The 14498-nt window shown below is 35.7% G+C and overlaps 1 protein-coding gene across 3 annotated transcripts in view; it reads left to right on the top strand.

The window, feature by feature from the left end:
* GMDS (GDP-mannose 4,6-dehydratase) overlaps positions 1 to 14498 on the top strand; it is a 629590-nt gene that overhangs the window by 501701 nt on the left and 113391 nt on the right. For all 3 annotated transcript variants that reach the window (XM_043590959.1, XM_043590960.1, XM_043590961.1), the window contains exon 8: positions 5931 to 6049. In XM_043590959.1, coding sequence (XP_043446894.1) covers positions 5931 to 6049 — 119 coding nt within the window. The remainder of the gene's footprint in view (positions 1 to 5930; positions 6050 to 14498) is intronic.

A 14498-nucleotide genomic window follows, 5' to 3' on the forward strand; every position in this document is an offset into this window, starting at 1 on the left:
GTATTTATTATTCAAAGAAAAATACATAGCTGGAGCTCAGTTTATTGTTCTCCATAGATTTAAAAAAATTAGAGGCAACATATTTTTGTTGAGTTTGGTAAAAGTAAAGGTGGGCAAATTACAGTCCATGGGCCAGTTGACTGATTTTGTAAATAATGTTTTATTGGGATGCAGCCATGCCCATTTGTTTCTGTACTGTCTGTGTTCTTGTATATGTTCTTGTGCCACAACAGCAGAATGGAGTACTCATGTTAGATATCATATGGCTCACAAGCCTAAAATATTTACTACATTGCCCTTTAAGAAAAAGTTTGCTGACCCCTGGATTAAAGAAAATAAATGGAAGAGTTGAGCTAGAAGTAATCAGGAAAGATATGGAAGAGAAAAAGAAAATCCATCCAGAAACTGAAGCCCCACTAGCAACAAAATTTAAAACAAATGTTACTGAAAAGAATCAGGTGAACAGGCAGGAAGAAACCACATAAAATAATAGGGAAAAGAACAAGCCTAAAAATGATTCAATAGGGTGTAATAGGCACAGAAAATAGAAAAACAGAGATACAACATGTGCATAATTGGTGCGCCTGAAAAAGAAATGGAACAAATAGAAGAGATAAAATATACTCAAAGATTAATAGAAGAAATAAATACATAATCTGTATCTGCCTATAGTATCCCAGAAAAAACTGATTCAGGATGATTAACACAAGACTATGAGTTTTTAGGTTTTCTCTTGTTTCCAGAGGAAAACTAACCCTTGCCCTTGGAATTTGTACATTGATGTGCCTAGCTAGAAAATAGGGATAGAGGGCAGGGCCAATTTTGACACAAAGCCTTTTTTCTTTCAGTGCATATTATATCAATGTAAAATAATGTGTTAATAGCAAAAGTAAGAAACAAGAGCTCTATAGCTTTCTAAATTGTGTTCTGTTATTTTATTGTTTTTATTAATTTATTACCTAATGATTCTTTTCAGTAACTTTGTATCTTTAAAATGTCTGAAGAACTCTATGAAAGGAATCTACAAACCACAGTATTTTTGTCCATGAAGAAAATTACTAGATTGAGAAGGCCTTAAGGCCAGCCTTTGGTTTTATACTAGATAATTTTCTTGATATAGTTTTATTTATATAGTCATTTGGTACCTGTTTCCCAACTATGTCTTAGTAGGGGGTAGTCTCCCATACTAATGCTCAGGACTACATATGTGGGTACTACAAAGCATAAAGCCTGACATAGCGCAAGACTACTTGAACTCCTGACCTGAACTGTATAAATACCAAGCTGTCATCATGAAGACAGCTACTAAAGTTTAAAGACAAAATGTATGTGAATGGAGCCCCAGTTGGCATTTTTTATTGGGAATTTTTATTTCCATTTGTTCAAATTCCCTTGATTTTTATTGGAATTATTTCATAGACTTTCTCCCCTGAAATATATACATGTGTATGTATATGTATATGTATATGTATATGTATATGTATATGTATATACGTATATATGTATATATGTATACATATGGTTCTAAGATTATTTTTATGACAGTAGCACATAAAGCACAAAGCACAGGACTGGAAAAGCAGCAGTCAAATAAACATAGTTAAACATAACCTTGATTAACAAATCTTGTTATTCATGGATGACAGCTCAGTTAATAAGTGTTTGTGGCTTGGATACTGAACTGGAGGTTAATGGCGAGGTGGAAGCAATTGTAGAATCCAGATTTTTAAGACAAACACACCTCACACCCCAAAAGGCATGCATGGAATCAGGTGTAGTTAGTCGGCTGTGGTGATGTACTTTGGGTGTTCTCCTTCACTGGTCCAGCTGTGAACAGCCTCCAGAGCTACCAAATCAAAGAAAGCGGAATGATCCTTCACTACCTACTTCCGCATTCATGATTTGAATAGCCAAAGAGTACATTTTGGGACAGAGTATTTTTCCTTGAATTTTTTTTTATTTTGACTTCTCTAAATTAGATTTATAGAACAGATATGTTCTGTCTATAATTATATAGTTACCAGAGAATACATGTCCAAATTTAACTAATATTTATAACCATCTACGCTTGGCCTTCAATGTCAATGGTATGGTGTCAGATCTCTTCTCTACGTCATGTGCCTTAAAAGCAAAATGAATGTGAGACATGATTTGAAAACTGCACTTTTCATTCACCATTAAGGGATATTTTTATGTTGAAGAATCTAAAGCCTTGGTACATTCCTTAACTGTCTTTCCTCCCTGTGGGATGGATTAAAAAGCAGGAGATTTTTTTGTTTGCACTGGTGATCAGGTCACGGCTGAAAGTAAATAAGTATCTGAGGAAGTGGATAAGTCAGTCATATCCTTAAAGGGCACTGAAAGAATGTGGGAAGACTCTCTTTTTTCTCCTTCATTCCTGGAGAGACAAAGAGAGAGGACTGACATCTAAAACATGTAACCTCAAAATTGTTTCTATAGTCAGACGTCAAAGCCGAGTGGCGATTTGATCACAGATTGTGGCCTGGCTGTGTTATGGGTCATATGTTCAGCATGTGAACAGGAAGGTGAGAAGTGGTGAGCTTTTGCCTCAGTTGTGCTATCCATCAGAGAATAAATGGACCAAATCAACGTGTGCAGCTGTATAAGGAGGTGAATGGCTGAGTACTTCTCACACAGGGGCCTTTGTGTCCTGGACATGATCTAGCATTATGATGGGATGCACTGGGCCTCGGCTCTGTGGCAAATTACTAACCCATTATCACACCCAAACACAAGATCATTTATCTTCTAATCCAGAATGTCACCTGTTCTTCATTTACCAGTCAATAACCATTAATTATGCTCAGTGGAAATTTAAACAAAGCCCTTTCCCTCTGTTAAAACCAGTAAACTATTCAGTAATAACAAATAAATCTGGGGTTGTATATCCTTTCCCTTCCCATTCCCAGACTGGAGTCTGGTACAATATGAACTTTAGAGGAAATGCCTAGAAATTGATAGGTCAAAGGCCACAGATAGTCTGATGGAAAAGAAAAGAGCAGATTCTTGGCACCCACTTTAGTGAAAGTGAGAGTCTCCTACTGATCCCCAGATTCCCGTCAGGGAACAAAGCAAGTACCAGGGAACTCGTGCCTAGTGTTTAAAGTAATCTACCATTAACGAGTAATCATATTTTCTCCTTTTATTTTTAGCAAGCTCTTGCTTTCTTTCACACGACTAAAAATATAATTTTTTCAAAACCATTCTAGCACAACATAGTGTTTCAAAAGAAATAAGCTGAGCAGTCCTGAAAGACCTATTTTAAATGTTATTTTTAGAATGGAAATTTGAGTAAAACACGTGTAAGTGTATACACTAATCCCTCAGAAAAATGTTCAAATAGAAATTGTAGCCAGAAGCATAATTTAATTTTTCCTAAAAACTCTGAAAGTATTTTTGAAGAAAGCCAAAACAAGCATGTGTGTGTGTGTGTGTGCGTGTGTGTGTGTGTGCACACGCGCGCGCACTCAGGGAAGATGGGAGGGTCAGCTTAGTTGGGGAAGGGTGGCCAAAGGGCAGGTTCAGTCCCAGGGAAGCCAACAATACTGTGTGCCACTGGTCACGTGGAAACTCAGTGAGATAATAGGAATTTATTTCAAGGACTAGATCTTGGGCTTTTGTATGGGATCTGGAAGGAGAGGTCAGAGTTTCCAGACAAATGAGGGAAGAGGGTATTCTAAGCTGCAGGAACTGCACATGCAAGGCACAGAGACACTGGGAGGTAGACCCCCACCAGGCCTGTGCTAATGCTCATGTGCCTTGGTGCCCATTACAAAAGACAGCCCTGTGAGGACCTTCACAACAAAGGGTGCTGAGCACAGGGCTTGGCCAGCACAGCTGGGCTGCATTTCAGAACCCACTAATCCTCTCAGCCTAGAGCATTTAATAGCTGATCCCTGAGTTCAGGGAGGTACAAAGATTTTGTAAACTCTGTGTTGCATGGACTATCCCAATAAAGAGAACATCTTGCACTTTTATGTCTTTTAAAAATTGATCAAGTTTTATTACTAATACTAACTTAACAATTTTTGAAGTGTTGCTCATCAACTGTGTTCACCAACTGTGAACTCCTAGTGCAAAATGAAGCTGCAGAAATTTCATTAATGTCAGCAGAACTCTCTCCTAGCCAAGACAGTTTCTTTAGCTACTTTTCGGTATATCACTGACCTGAATCTACTGCCATTGTCCCAGCCAGTGTACCCCATCTCCAAGGCATATACAATTGCCAAAGGTATCATCTTCCATAGAACAAGAATATGATTTGAAATAGTCTTGTAATAGACCAAAAATACAAAATATTCACAAGAAATAACTTAAAGGGAAAGATCATTTTTTTTTATTTTTCAGAAGGATGCCACAAATTCAAATGAATAAAGAGGAATTAAACTTTTTGGGTTACATTCTCTAAGAAAAAATAAATTGCCCCATTGATTACAGCAACTTATATTTCAGCTCCAATAGCAGCTGGGGAGACACCAACCAAAATAGTTTTCTTTAAATGTTACAGGAGTTTAATACACATAATATTGGGGACTGTGTTCTAATGAAGTGCCTATTACCTTTGCCCATTTTATTTTGAAAAGTGGGCAAGAATGATGAAAAAACACCTTTTTTTGGCTTGGATTTTTATTAAAGAGGCATGCTTAGTCAACTATAAACTATGATTTTTTTTAATCTGTGTCTTCCGTGCAACAAAATCACAAAAAGTAATGTACAGTTCCAAACTATAGAAACTGTAGTCCTGTATAGCTACTGATAAAAGTTACAACTGAGTGAAGCCAGGCTATGACAGTTGCCACCAGTTTGTGTCTCAGACATGCAGCTGCATTGTTGCCCAACTAGACTTCTCATTCCTGTGGAAAAAGTGCACCACCAGTATGATGCCCCCATTGAGTACCTGACCTTGAAATGCCACCTGATGAATCCTGAACTCTGGTGAAAACATTCTTATTGCCACTCAGATAACTTTTTAAAAGTGGCAGTTTTGTTCATCACATGATTCTTTTCCCATTAATGATTCTTGATTATTTTGCTTTTTGATGTCAGCACGTTGGTAAATTTCTAACCTTATCTTTAAAAATTTGGTTCTACTTTTGAGGAAAATCATCTGTCTTTAAAAAAAATGACTTTTTCTTACCTTCTGTCCATGATATTAAGGAAAATTTGGCAATACTTTTTAAACTCTTCCTTTCTTAAGTATATGTAAAAGCTTCTTTGCCACAGATACTTGTTCCTCTAAATTGTAGCCCAAAGACCTGCTGTGTGGGAATCAAGATGCCTAAATGTTCTCACGTCTACTGAGTCCAGACTTCTGTGTCCCGGGCATCTATACTGAGATGTTCCACAGATGATTCTCATGCACATTCAAGTTTGAGAACCACTACTGTGATGGTTAGAATATTGTGTTAAATTCATGTTCATTTTCTAGCTGTGCAGGTCAAAGAATTCATATAAGGAGAGCATTAGACAGAGGCAGCTTTTAATGCCTTAAAAGCCTATGTAAGTGAACCAAAACCTAAGCCAGAGTCCATGCACTCAAATCCAAGAAAATGAAACTTAAGAACAACCAATCACAAACAGCTATCTCCACTTTTTCAAATAAGGCAACTGTGTAAACTAGAGTCAATCAAATAACTTTTTTTACTGTGCTTCAGTGTCTACTCTATTAAAACCCTACTCCTACTTTCTGTTAGTGCAGCGCTCCCAACCTCCTTTGGTTTAGTTCTGCCCTATTTGAATTGATGTATGCTCCAATAAACTCTTGAAAGAAAAATTTTTTAATGTGCCTCAGTTTACCTTTTAGCAATGTCCATATCCAATTACATGCTTTTGATAACATTATCTTTCCCAAGGGGCAACTGGATGCATTCAACTTTAACTTGGATTTGCCTCTCTCTCTCTCTCTCTAGGCTATGTGGCTGATGTTGCAGAATGATGAGCCAGAGGATTTTGTCATAGCTACTGGGGAAGTCCATAGCGTTCGGGAATTTGTAGAGAAATCATTTTTGCACATTGGAAAAACCATTGTGTAAGTAACTAAGAGTTGATTTCTGGTCATTTATCAGACATTTGCCGGCAAGTTTGTATAAGTGCTTGATATCCACCTTGGTTTTGTCTTTTTCCCTTTTTACTCTCTTGTAAAGCAAGACATTGAGTTTTAGTCTGAAGCAGAGACTTTGTTCTTCACTGCCTCTTTTTTTTTCTTTTTTCAAAGTTTTAATTTTAAACTTTTTACAAAGATTAACGCATGGTTTACTGTGATTTTACTGTAGGTAATTCTACTCTTACCAGATCAATGTGATAACATTACACAGTCTTTTTTAATACTGTCATTTATATTTTAAAATTTTGAAACCATAAAAAACTTACAGAAAAATTTCAGATCTGTTACAAATGATCTTCTTTTCTTTGAACCATTAAGAGAGTAGATTGATCCATCACCCTGGACTTTGTGTGTATTTCCTACAAACAATGACATGCTCCTAAACACAGTAAACCATCAAAATCAGGAGATTCACAGTGATAAATTGCTACTGTGTAATCCTCAGATCTCATTTGAGTTTTGCCAACTGGGACAATGCTATACTTTATACCAAAATGATCTGGTTTATAATCATGAATTGCATTTATTTGTTGTGTTACACAAATTTTGGAGTCAGATTTTTATTGGAATATTTGAAAGATTTGTCAGAAATCCTTTATTATAGATGGAAAATTTTTCTGTCTTGGTAATTTTTTATTGTGATTGTATACATACACACACACACACATATAATTTGCTGTTTTAATCATTTTTAAGTACACAATTCAGTGACATTAAGTATATTCACAATGTTATGCAATAATCACCACCATCCATCTCTAGAACTTTTTGATTTTCCCCAACTAAACTCATTCAACAGTAACTTGCCATCCACCCTCCCCACCAATCCCTGGCAACCTCCATTCTACTTTATGTCTTTATGAATTTGCCTATTCTTGGTACGTCATATAAATTGAATCATACAGTATCTATCCTTTGTGTATGGCTTATTTCACATAGCTTTATGTCTTCATGATTGATCCATGTTATAGCCTGTTTCAGCATTTCACTTTTTTTAGGAGTGAATAATATTCCATTATATGCATATACTACATTTTGTTTATCCATTCATCTTTTGTTGAACACTGGGTTGCTTCCAAATTTTGGCTATCATGAATCATGCTACTATGAACATGCATATTCAAATATCCACTTGAATCCCTGCTTTTAATTATGTTGAATAGTAGAATTCCTAGGTCATATGGTAATTATATGTTTAACTTTTTGAGGAGCTGCCAAACTGTTTTCCAAGATTCATTGTTGAAGTATAAAAAAAAAGACTTCTACTTTGAGCTATGATAGAATGACAGAAATCATATTAAACCTTCCATCTTAAAAAAAAAGGGGGAACTACATAAAATATATGAAATAATTATTTTAGACATTGAACAACAGGCAGTGCAAGTCTGTGATCCCTGATAGAAAAGAAACAAATGAGGTGAGCTCTGCAATCACTCTGAGCCTCTTCCTGGAGGCACAGTCTCAACCATGGAACATGGAAGAGGCACTCCAACAGAGAACAACTGTTTTGCTGAGTTGAGGAGATAGAGGACAGAATTGAGAGAATCTGAGGCACCTAACATTATGGGGTAGAGTTCTAGAAAGGTGGGCTCTACAAAGAAAAAGAACTCCAGAAATCTACATAAGGACCCCATTCAGTTTGTACTGAATAATAAGATGTAGATATGCAAGAAGAAATTCCGTAAATTTAGACAAAGAACTACCTGGAAGCTGGGAACTGAACAATATTTCGTAGAGCTTACTCAAGTCTGGGAGGCATTTGTGTTTCAGCCAGCCTTATTGGAGAGACCTTGTTCATCACTCAGAGAAGCAATTCAGATTCTAGAGGGCTGTCTTAGTAATGTGACTAATCCTGAGAGTAAAGCCTACTCCAGACTTTGGCTTACAAAGTTTAAATACAAACTTCAAAACGATCAACCTGGACACAAATAACAGCCCCTTACTAAAACAAAGCCCAACGTTCTTCAAAATAAGACAGTAAAATCTAGACTCAACAACATAAAATTCTTAATGTTCAGCATTCAATAAAAAGTTAGTAGGAGTGTCAAGAAGCAGAAAAATGTGACCTATAATCAAGAGAAAAGTCAATCAATAAAAACAGTCTGAGGAATAATAAAGATGATGTTACGAGCGCCCAAGGATATTAAAACAACTATTGTAACTATGCTCAAATATTTTAAGTAAAACATGAATTTAGTGAGAAGAAAGAGGGAAATATATATTTTAAAAAATAGCCAGATGGAACTTCAAGAGATGGAAAATTAAGTATCTGAAATGAAAAATTCACTATTGTCATCAAGAACTGATTAAATATTGCAGAAAATACTGTTGAACTTATAGTAAAAATAAAAATGATCAAAGATGAAACACAGAAATAAAAAAGACTCGAGAAAAAAATAACAGAGTCTTGGTGACCTGTGTTATAATAGCAAACAACCTAACGTGTAATTGAAGACCCAGGGGAAAAGAGGGTAGGGCACAGAGAGAGAATTAAATAATGGCCAAAATTTCCTCAAATTTGGGGAAAACAATAATATCACAGATCCTTAAGAGGCTTAATAAATCCCAAGCAGGAGAAATAAAAAGAAGATCTCACCAGGATATATCATAATCAAATTACTAAGAATAAACACTAAGGAGAAAATCTTAAAGGCAGCCACCGGAAAAAAGAGAATTATTTACAGAGGAACAAATGAAAGCAAGTTTTGTTATAAGAAACTATGTAAGACAAAAGACAATAGAGTAACATCTTTAAACTGCCAAAAGGAACCTACAACCTAGAATTCTATACCCAGGGAGGCTATTTCAAAAATGGAGGTGAATTAATACTGTTTTCAAACAAACAAGGCTTAAATGTTCTATTGTTAGCAAACATTTAGGCAAAAAGAAAATGATATTAGTTCAAAGTGTGGGTCTCTATGGAGAAATGAAAAGCAAAAGAAATAGTAAATATGTGGGAAAACATAAAAGGTTTTTTCCCTCATTTTAAAATTGAAAAGGTAATTGGTTGAAAGTAAAAATCATAACATTATGAAATTTCTGATACATATAAATAAATTATATGACAACAGTGGCATAAAGTGTGGGGCAAGATGGAAGCATTTCATCATTATATTGTTTGTAAGATACTTACACTAGATGTGAATTGATACAAAATTATTCAGAGATAGACTGCAGGAAGTTGAAGTGCATACTACAAACATCAGAGACTACGAAAAACAAAACAAAAAATAGCAATAAGGCAATAGTGGAGTTAACACAGAATCCTGAAAAGTGCTCAGTCTAAAAGAAAGAAGGAAAAGAGGGAATGGGAACAAATATCAGATGGGATGAATAGAAAACAAGTAGTAACCATATTGATAATACATCCATTGTAAATGCTTTAAAGGCAGATTTGTTGCACTTGATGAAAAAGCAATATGCCATCTACAAGAGACACACATTAAATGTAAACACGTAAGTTAAAAGTAAAAAGAGAAAACATGCAAATACAAATCATAAGAGAGCTGAAGTAGCTATATTTATATGCAATGAATTAGACTTCATTTAATTAGAAGGAATGAGTCATGGGGCGCCTGGGTGGCGCAGTCGGTTAAGCGTCCGACATCGGCCAGGTCACGATCTCGCGGTCCGTGAGTTCGAGCCCCGCGTCAGGCTCTGGGCTGATGGCTCGGAGCCTGGAGCCTGTTTCCGATTCTGTGTCTCCCTCTCTCTCTGCCCCTCCCCCGTTCATGCTCTGTCTCTCTCTGTCCCAAAAATAAATAAACATTTAAAAAAATTTTTAAAAAAGAACTTTTTTTTAAACTATATTAGGAACTGAAGGAAATTTCCTCAAGTTGATAAATGGTCTCTGGGAAAACCCCACAATTAATATCTTACTTAATGTTGACAGACTGAATGCTTTTCTCCTAAAAATCAGGATCAAGGCAAGGATGTCTGCTTTTATTATTCCTTTTCAAACTTATCTTGAAGATCCTAGCCAAAAATAAAACAAGAAAAATAAATGAAAGTAAGAAGTATATCTGTCTTTATTCATAGATAGCAGGATGGAGGACATACAAAACTTTAAGTGTTATACCAAAATAACTACTAAAACTAATATTTAACTATTTATTTATTGATCAATTTGTTTAACAACGTCACAAGATACAAAATCTATACATAAAAATCAATTTTATTTTTATGGACTGCCAGTGAACAATCAGAAACTGAAAATTTTTAAAAACCACAATACCACTTATAACAGAATCAGAAAAACATGAAATACTTAGAGATGAATTTAATAAAATATATGAAAGATTTGTACACTGTAACCTGAAAAAACATTGATGAGAGAAACTAAAATATCCCTAAATATAAGGAGTAATACACCATGTTCTGGGATTGGAGAACTGAATATTAAGATGTAGATTCTCTTCAAATTAATCTACAGATTGAGGTGCTCCTGGGTGGCTCGGTTGGTCGAGCATCTGACTTCGGCTCAGGTCATGATCTCACAGTGTGTGAGTTCAAGCCCTGCGTCGGGCTCTGTGCTGACAGCTCAGAGCCTGGAGCCTGCTTCGGATTCTGTGTCTCCCTCTCTCTCTGCCCCTCCCCCGCTCATGCTCTGTTTCTCTCTCTCTCCCTGTCAAAAATAAATAAACATTAAAAAAAAGTTTAATCTACAGATTGAGTGCAATCACAATCAAAGTCACAGTCTTTTTTGGTAGAAATGCACAGGCTGATTCTAAAATTTATATGTAACTTCAAAGGATCTAGAATCTTGAAAAAGAAGATCAAACTTCTTTTAACACTTAATCTGCATGATACCCACAGAAAGATAGATTTATAGATCAATAGAACAGATTGTAAAGCCCAGAAGTAGACTCACACTATACCATGAATTGAATTTTACAAAGATGTCAAGGTAATTAATTGGGGAAGGATAGTCTTTTCAACAAATGGTGCTGGAATCATGAATAGCCATACCATATGGAGTGGAAAAAAAATGAAACTCAATCCATAAATCACACCATACATAGAAATTAATTGAAAAGGATCATCGCTATAAATGTAAGTGTTAAAATTAAAAACGATTAGATGAAAACGTAGGGGAAAGGCTTTACAACTTTGCTGTAGGCAAAGATTTCTTAAGTTGTTTTTCTATTAGGTTGAGTTATAAGAGTTTTTATGCTTTGCAGATACAGTCTCTCAGCCCATGACTACCTTTTAAATTTCTTAATAGTGCCTTTCAAATAGCAAAAAATTTTACATTTCCATGTAATTCAATTTATCATTTTTTATGGCTTTTGGTTGCTATGTGTGTTTGCAGTGAATGTATCAGTTTGGGGTGAAGCCAAGGATTTCTTAGGACACCAAAAGCAAGAACCATAAAAGGGAAAAAAATAACAAACTGAATATCACAGTTAAAAACCTCTGCTCTTTATAAAGAAAATGTGTGATATATACACAATGGAATATTACTTAGCCATCAAAAGGAGTGAAATATTTCCATTTGCAATAACGTGGTTGGAGCTAGAGAATATTATGCTAAGTGCAATAAGTCAGTCAGGGAAAGACAAATACCATATGATTTCACTTATATGTGGAATTAAAGAAACAGAACAGATGAACATGCGGGAGGGGGATAAAAAAGAAAAAAGAGGGAAGCAAACCATAAGAGACTCTTAAAGATAGAGAACAAACTGAGGGTTGAGGGAGGGAGATGGGTAAGGGATGGGCTAAATGAGTAATGAGTATTAAGGAGGGCACTTGTTATGATGAACACTGGGTGTTGTATTAAGTGATGAATCATGGAATTCTACTCCTGAAACCAACATTGCCCTGTATGTTAACAAACTAGAATTTAAGTAAAAATTTGAAAAGAAAAGGAAAAGAGAATGCTAAACAAATACACAAAAATCAACAAAAAAAAAACCAAAACAAACAATACACCTCTGCTCTTTGAAAAGTGACCATTAAGAAAATAAAAAGGCAATAGGGCACTGGGTGGCTCAGTTGGTTGAGCGCCCAACTTCCGCTGAGGTCATGATCTCACGGTTCGTGAGTTCGAGCCCCGCATTGGGCTCTGTGCTGATGGTTCAGAGCCTGGAGCCTGCTCCAGATGCTGTGTCTCCCTCTCTCTCTGCCCCTCCCCCACTCACACTCTGTCTCTCTCTCTCTCTCTGTCTCAAAAATAAAATAAACATTAAAAAATTTAAAATAAGAGAAAAAGGCAAGCATGGTCTAGAAGAAATAAGTGTAATACTTACATCAGACAAAGGACTTATAGCTAGACAAGAAGACAAATAACTCAATTAAAAAATGAGTCCAATATTGGAACAGAAACTTCACAAAAGAAAAGGTACAAATGATCATTTGGCACATGGAAAGATGCTCAGTGTGACTCGTCAACTGGGAAATGTTCATTAAAACCACAGTGTAAATACTATTACACTCCCTTTAGAATGACTACAATGCCATAGTGCCAAGTATTGATGAGGATGTTGTAGCAGCTAGAGCTGTCATACATTACTGATGAAAGTATAAATAGTAAAACCACCTTGAAAAATAGTTTGGCTTTCTTATAAAATCAAATCTATATTTATCATTTGACCAGCAATTTTCCTAGACACTTAACAAAGAAAAATTAAAATCTACATCCACATAGACACTTATAGATGAATATCTGTAACAGCTTTATTCCTAATTAAAGCACTGCCTCCCCCAACATTCAGTCAACCAGTGAATGAATAAACAAAGGTTATGTGTCTGTACAGTGGAATACAGTGGAGTTCCAAAAATGAGTGGACTAGGATGAGTCTTAAAAACTAATGATTTTAAAAATCTTAAAAAATCTAAGCATAATTGCTTAGTGAAAGAAGTCACCCACAAAAGAGTACATGCTGTAGAATTCTATTTATAGGATATTCTAGGAAAGAATAATTTGGACTGATAGAAAGCCAATCAGTAGTTAGTTGCCTAAGCATGATGGGCTGAGTTTAGGGTGTTGACTGGAGAAAAGCGCAGGGAAGTGGTATAAATGTCTCATATCTTGACTATAGTGGTTGGATGAATGTATGCATTTTTCAAAACTCATCAAACTGTCTACTTGTTAGACATTTTATTGTTTGTAAATTATACCTCAGTAAAGTTTTTTTTAATATAAAAGGGAAAAAAAACAAGGAACTTCAAGAGGCCATCATCAAGGAAAGTTTAAGTGACTGTAATCAATTGTTATCAAACTATTAAAAATAATGCTTAAGAACAGGGCACCTGGGTGGCTCAGTTGGTTGAGTGTCTGACTTTGGCCCAGGTCATGATCTCACGGTTCATGAGTTCAAGCCCCGTGTCGGGCTCTGTGCTGACAGCTCAGAGCCTAGAGCCTGCTTTGGATTCTGTGTCTCCCTCTCTCTCTGCCCCTTACCCGCTCATGCTCTGTCTCTCTCTCTCTCAAAAATAAATAAACATTAAAAAAAATTTTTTTAAATAATGCTTAGTACTTTAAAGTATAATTATGACAATGTTAAGTTAAAAAAAAAGTATACAAGTTTAGATCTGTTGTATGATCTAAACTCCCTAAAACTGTGCCTACAAAACATTAGAAGAAAACACAATAGCAGTTTCTACATTGTGAAATTATGGGCAGCTTTAGTATTCTGCTGTATATATTGCTCTGTATTTAAATTTTCTGTGAGGAACTTGTGTCCTTTTATAGTAAGAAGTCACCTTACACACATTTTTTTTTAATTAGGGGTAGTATTACAAATGAATCAGATTCTCTTTGAGAAGTGGGTGAGACTTGGCCATTCTCCCATCTTGGGGCTAATGTTCTGTTTTCAGTCACCAGGCCATTCTTCTGACCTATGCTCCCCATGAGCTAAATGACTGTTTTCTGACCTAGCGCAGTCTCTCACAAAGTAGAATGCTATTCCAAGAGATGTGTATGAAAGCATTCCATGTCTCCTTCATTTAGAACATACAGAATATTATAACCGCTCTTGGAGAATTGCCAGTAAAGCAACTGTTTAACTTTGTTTAACCCAGCATTTTCCAAGCTTAATTTTTAAGTTTATATTAAAATCTTATAAAAACAAGAGTTCTGTGGCTCACCCACTGGGAAACGTTCCTCTGTCATTCAAACCTGAACAACAGATATCTAGCATGTCTGACTCCCTCCCTCTCTTCCAAAGTAGTGCTGGCCATTGGCAAGTTCTCCCTCAGTAGAAAAGGCCCAGCAAAGCAGTTGAGTCATTTTCACTAAAATCTGTCTCAAATTTCAGGCAATGGCCTTCATTTTGTTTCAGAAGGCAGACTACACCATAAATCAAGTTTTTAGTGGTATATTAAAATTTTCCTTTGAGTGGTATATAAAATTTTGGTAAAGCAAAAAACT

The sequence above is a fragment of the Prionailurus bengalensis genome, chromosome B2, assembly GCF_016509475.1.
Source record: "Prionailurus bengalensis isolate Pbe53 chromosome B2, Fcat_Pben_1.1_paternal_pri, whole genome shotgun sequence".
Classification (NCBI taxonomy): Eukaryota; Metazoa; Chordata; class Mammalia; order Carnivora; family Felidae; genus Prionailurus; species Prionailurus bengalensis.